The sequence below is a fragment of the Medicago sativa genome, chromosome 4 (genome assembly GCF_051527215.1).
Source record: "Medicago sativa cultivar Bolivia chromosome 4, Bolivia_mono, whole genome shotgun sequence".
Taxonomy (NCBI): Eukaryota; Viridiplantae; Streptophyta; class Magnoliopsida; order Fabales; family Fabaceae; genus Medicago; species Medicago sativa.
Genome location: NC_140752.1, coordinates 28,742,533 through 28,748,386, shown reverse-complemented (window position 1 = coordinate 28,748,386; position 5,854 = coordinate 28,742,533). Strand labels below are relative to the sequence as shown.

The following is a 5,854-nucleotide window of genomic DNA, read 5'->3' as shown; positions in this document are numbered from 1 at the left end:
ATCCTAACCTGTGTAGAGGTTTAACTGCTACTTGGATTAATCCTAAATGAATATATTTATATCCATCCTTATGATGTTTGTTAATTAATTCTTTGTTTAATGGTTTAATTACTTCATATTTATTTACAACCGAAGTTGCAGATTCAACTGTGTGAATTATCTTTTGAGCATTGAACTCAAAAGTACTAAATTTATATATCTCTTTTAGTTTTATTTCTGGTAAAGACCAATTGGCTAATTTATCCTCTATTTCTTGGATTTCTAATTCATGATTTTGATATTCATCTTGATTTAATTCGTCTATATTAGGGTTACTAGATGTTGAAGGACATAATGTTCTATTACTTGTACTTCTACGACTACTAGATCCTAACTGACTTAAAGCCCTTATTATTTGAGACATAATTCAAAAATTTTATAAAACAAACTAGAATTCTATATATATATATATATATATATATATATATATATATATATATATATATATATATATTATACCAAAGAAGAGTTGAATTTATATCATTACATATTTCACCTAATGATATACATTTCAACTAAACTAATGATATATATATCTAATCTATAGCGCCGAAAGATCAATGAGACTATCATCCACTTCAACCTTCACACCAGGACGGGCACCAACCCTCTCATCGGGATCAAGATTTTGAATAATGTACAATTCTTTGTCATCTCATATCACCTCTTGACCCGTCGCCCGACTTAGCTCATTATAATCTGCCATCCGGCTGGCATATCTATCAGTCCAGCTGTCTGCATCCTCTCGATAGTGTCGTTCTTGGGAGTCAACAATCTCCCATAGTGAAAGGGACCGCCTTGTCGATCGAATGCTATGTTTATCTTTCTTCGGAGCTCCTTTGGTGGTGACCTTATTTTGCGGTGGACGCATAGAAGATGTCTCCGGTAAAACAAATTGTCAGAATTGTTCTTTCAAATGCACCTTCATGTTGTAATCGGCGTCCTTGAACCGGGCCTACAATGTGTAAAAACATGCATTCTGTTATGAGCACTGATACGGATCGGATTTTATAATCCGAAATACATATGTATATCTGGAATATAAAATCTGGAACATCCCGATACACCATTTGCATGGGCCTTAAATGCACTTGCATGGGGCATAAATGCTACCAGTCCAGATTATATAATCCGGAATCCAACAATATGGTCCGGATTATATAATCCGGAGTGCACCAGTACAGATTACAGAAACTCAAATCCTGGGCAAAACCTAAAGTAGCACAGTTTTAAAAAGAAATACCTGAAGAATATCCCATTCTGGCAATAGAGAGATGTCTGCTTTATGAAGCTTAGGGTCAACCTCACACTCGAACCTCAACCTCTTCCAGTGAGTGTGAATTTCATCCAAACGGAGGGTGGTGCCGTTCTTGATCTTCAAAGCAATCATACACGCACACGGTAATCCGTAAGTGATCAAACTCAAACAACCACATCTTGATTTATCCGTACCAATTTCAAGTGCTTTATTGTACTCCACTACGAGATGATGCAAAGCATCCCTTGAAATGTTTCAGATCAAATTAGAACACAACACCTTTCCTTTGAACCTATGTTCAAGGATGATAATGCTCGTCTGAAACGAAGCATGTATTGTGGTAGGTTGCAACTCTAGCATGTCATGAATGGATTTCCATTTTGTACTCAAATCTCCCATACTACTACTCATTTTTTCAACCGAGCGTGTGCAGATTCAGCTCTGTTTGTTGTAGTATTCCTCATATAAAGGTTTTTGTCAACCCAAAACCTCACAAACTTCTCATTGACCGGATCCAAAATTGTCTTTTCAACATAATCCAAAAACTTAGGAAATTTCCGGCATACAACTTTGAACCGGGTCTAATTATCAATATATGCTTCCTCTGTTTTGAAGTCCACAATATCTAACCATGCAGCCATCATAATCTTCACCATCGAAGCAGGCTTGATCGCTTCCCCATTCTTGCCTTTGAGATCCTTCACTTTACAATCCAATTTACACTTTGCTCTCACATGTTGTCCAATGTGATATGAGCAAAACAAAGTAGTAGCATCAGGGAAAACCTTTTCCATAACATTGGTCAAAGCATTGTCCCGATCAGTGACAACTACTTTGGGATAGAGATCTTTGGAATGCAACATCTCACGACACCTCTCAAGAGCCCAATTAACGTTGTCTGCCTCTTAGACATCATATAAGCAAAAGCAATAGAGAAGGTTTTCATGGTAGAGGTGTTACCGACAAACTCAAGTAATGGAAGACGATACTTGTTGGTCTTATAGGTGGAATCCAACACAAGCACGGTGGAGAACGTGTTAAACAACTTAATAGAATTTGGATGTGCCCAAAAAACATCACTGACATCATCATAATCACGATACTTTCTACAATGATACACGTAACCATTATCAACCAAAGACTTCAAGAGATGTTGCATGTCATTCCTCGTACCCCTAATGGACCGTCTATACCTGTGACATGCATTATAAACGTGTTTGATAGTAGTTGAAGTGGTACGGTTTCTCTTCCGTAAGTTGGTAAGCATTTGACTCGGAGGAACGTTTGAATCCACCTTCTCTTGAAGGTGAACACGTTCATTTGGGTTTAGACGACCGACGGTTTTATGACCTTTAAACACATCTGTCATGTCATGGTTGTGTCTACCATCACTGACTTTGAGGCTCTTATCACCAGCAGTCAACAAGTAACCTCTCACGCAAAACGGACACTCGCATTTACCAGAACCAGCTATCTCGTGTCGACTCTTTCTCTTGTACTCGGTGTATGAACCTCCCCTTTTACATATCAAAGTAACAAATGCGCTTCTTCCATTGCCACAGTTATCGGATTTACCAATAACAGTGAAAAAACCGAGCTTCCTGGCTTTCTTTCAAACCCACTCCAACAAATCATTCTGTGTTGTAAACTTTTGTGTAGTGGTAAAATGTTCTTGCTGATCAGGAGGAATAGGAGGAGGAGCATCCTCTACTTTCGCATCGCCTAAAGAAATTTCAAGTTTCGGTGGTGGTGGTGGGGGATTCTCGGATTTAGCATTTCCGGAATCATGCACATCTTCAAGTAAAAGAAGCGGCAACACAATGAGGTTCAATTTGAGGTGGATCATCATTTGGGGCATCAACAGGATCAACCATGACTGAAAACAGTGCGAAGCAGAGTCAGAAAATGAACACAGTTTCTGCAGTGGTGCTGTCCGGATTACACAATTTGAAAGACATGAATGCAGTTCGGATTCAATAATCCGGAAAGGTACAGTACAAATCATATGACATGATTTAAAGGAATTCACCTAAAAATTGAATGGGGGAAGGTTTATATACATATTACCTTTGCATTAAGACGAAAATGATGATTTTAACCACCCTTGATGGCCATATTGCTGCTCCAAATCATATTTTCGCTCAAAATGGAGTGTTTTTTAGAGGTGTAGGGAGTGTTTGTGATAAAGGTGGTGTGCTTCAGCTAGGTTCTGGAGAAGTATATATAACCTAGCAATCCATATTTTGTTTTCTGGAAAAAACGACTATTTTTCCCGCTCAGTTCAAATACAGGGTGTCCGTAGATTATAATCCGAAACTGAACAATCTGCTCCGGAGTATAATTTTTGAACCCACTTGCACCCTGAACAAGTCCAAGTTTCACAAATGACATGGAGTAGGGTTATTTTCTGATCATTCCGGAATATATAATCCTAACACTGTCCGGATTATATAATCCAGACGGAGGGTATTTTGGTCAACAACGCAGGGTGCGCGAGAAAACAACAGGGTGGGAAAAGTAATACTCAAAACTTAAACATTGTTTTTTCTGACATCAAGATGATTAGCTGAAAATATTAAGGATTAAAAGTTCAATGTTCTTGGTTTAAATTTATATTAAAAAGCATCATGGGATCATTGGTTTCATCTAAATGTTAATTCCTAAACATTCCAAGTCTATTTCTCTATCTTTAAGTTAATTCTTTTCTAAAAGCAAGAATCTCTTAGGTATTTTATGTTTCCTTTCAGAATATATAAATGTATCTCAATAACGTCCAAGCCTATTCTCATGGTTGATTATTATTGAGACCCTTTAAGTGTGACTCTTATTGCCTCAATACTTCACAAAACTATTCATTTGGGGTGTTCCCATCAAGTTTTGTGTCGTCTTGTCTAATTTCATTTATTTCCAATATCAAACTTTATCTTTCGATCCTTTGTTTGATATTTGAGATGATGAAATAACAACTATTAAACTTAACCTTTTGGTCCTTCGTTTAATACTTGTTATTGAGTTTGAAAACGATGAAATTAGATTAGAAAATAGAAGTTAAACAAATAGATATTTAGACTTGGGTTGGATAGGATTAAGTCATTAGACTATTCCAACAATCCCAAGACTAAAAGGGTCTACTCACTCATGGTCATAGTAGACATAAGAATAAAATAGAAAATAAATTGCATAATTGTAAATGACTGAATGTAAAGTGCTAGAAATATAAAGAACAGAAAAGTAAATAACAAGAATATAAAAGTGTAGAAAAATAGAATAACAAGAAATTAGAACAAAAGTAACTTTGTATTTCGATAATAAGCATGTTTCCAATGATCCAAGATGATTACTAGTCTGCTGGAGGACCTTTTTTAAAGCCTAAAACCTCAAGACAAAGCATTAAACACGAAATTACAAGCTTTAAATCAAGGAAAACCAAAGAGTTTTGTAACAGCAAAAGTTGACAGTAAAAACGCACGGTCTGGGCTCAGACCGTGCACTTTTCAACTTCCAGCAACACAGAAAACACACGGCCTGGGAAAACCGTGCTAAAACGCACGGTCTGGAACAATACACGCCAAAATGCACGGTCTGGGTGCTTAAAACGCACAGACCGTGCGTTTCTCCCTGGAAAAACTCTTTTCTTCATGCAATTTTTTTTATCTTTTCTTGTCCAAACTTCATCCAAACCATCTTGCTTCTTTGATATTCAACCTGAAACGAAAACCACAGTTTTTGTAGTAAAATAGCTTAAGAAATATAACTAAAACTAACAAGACTTTATTGAATTAAAATGCCAAAAGCAGTGAAAACTACGACTTAAGAACCTCATAGAATTCTATGTGCAAAGCAGTTTTTATCCTTCCTTTTTTATTTTGACCAAGTCTATCTCTTTCTTTTATGAACCTCATTTTTAGTATTTTAAACTATTTTTTACATTATATTTTACTAGCGTCCAGACGGGCACTCCCGTTCCCGTCTGTCCGCTTTTTCTATTGGGCTAACGTATTGATATGTTTCTTCGTGAATAAGTTTAGCCAAGAGACTCCCTAAAAAAATAGGTTAGTCAATAACTTGTTAATAAATAAATTGGTGATTAAATTATACATAGTTAATAAATCATTAGAACTTAGGGTCATTAGAAATGCTAACACCACCAATGTCATGCTTGCCATATCGATGTCATTGCGTCGGCTTACACATTTCTACCTTGTGTATCCATATTCATCTCTCTTATGATCCAATATCATTGTCGTCAAGAACAACTCCATCCTCCTTTTCACTTCTCCCTGCCTATTTCTCTTGCAATTCTTTTCGCTTTTGGTTTGCATGATTTGAAAGCTTCAAAGGAAACTAAACACAAACATAGAAGTTTACAATATGAATATATTTTTCTACTGCGCTAATGTATGTATATATTTTTCTATATTTCTTTGTTTACAATATGCATCATACTTGAACATTTTATTAAGCTATATTAATCTATTAAATAATATCAATGAACAGAACACAAAAACATGTCATTAACTAATTGATAGCATGAAGAGGAAAGAGAGACCAAGGATA

General features: G+C 36.1%; 1 protein-coding gene across 1 annotated transcript; it reads right to left on the bottom strand.

Annotated features, from left to right (window-relative positions):
* Nucleotides 1-694: 694 nt before the first annotated feature.
* LOC146927532 (uncharacterized) lies at nt 695-3,688 on the bottom strand. The gene is made up of 7 exons (XM_085707088.1): nt 3,587-3,688; nt 2,920-3,173; nt 2,491-2,814; nt 2,258-2,403; nt 1,928-2,201; nt 1,283-1,541; nt 695-919 (listed from the first exon to the last, which is right to left on the bottom strand). Exons 1-7 carry the CDS (start codon nt 3,686-3,688, stop codon nt 695-697), a joined length of 1,584 nt encoding a protein of 527 aa, XP_085563214.1.
* Between the last annotated feature and the right edge of the window lie 2,166 nt (nt 3,689-5,854).

Bases quoted from the DNA above. Each gene is read 5' to 3' on its own strand.
- LOC146927532 (XM_085707088.1), bottom strand. From the start codon at position 3,688: ATGTCATTTGTGAAACTTGGACTTGTTCAGGGTGCAAGTGGGTTCAAA. The intron at 1,542-1,927 runs GTTAGATATTGT...AAACATTTCAAG, and splicing joins AAGATTATGATGGCTGCATG to GGATGCTTTGCATCATCTCG. The intron at 920-1,282 runs GTATTTCTTTTT...GTTTTACCGGAG, and splicing joins CAGAATGGGATATTCTTCAG to ACATCTTCTATGCGTCCACC.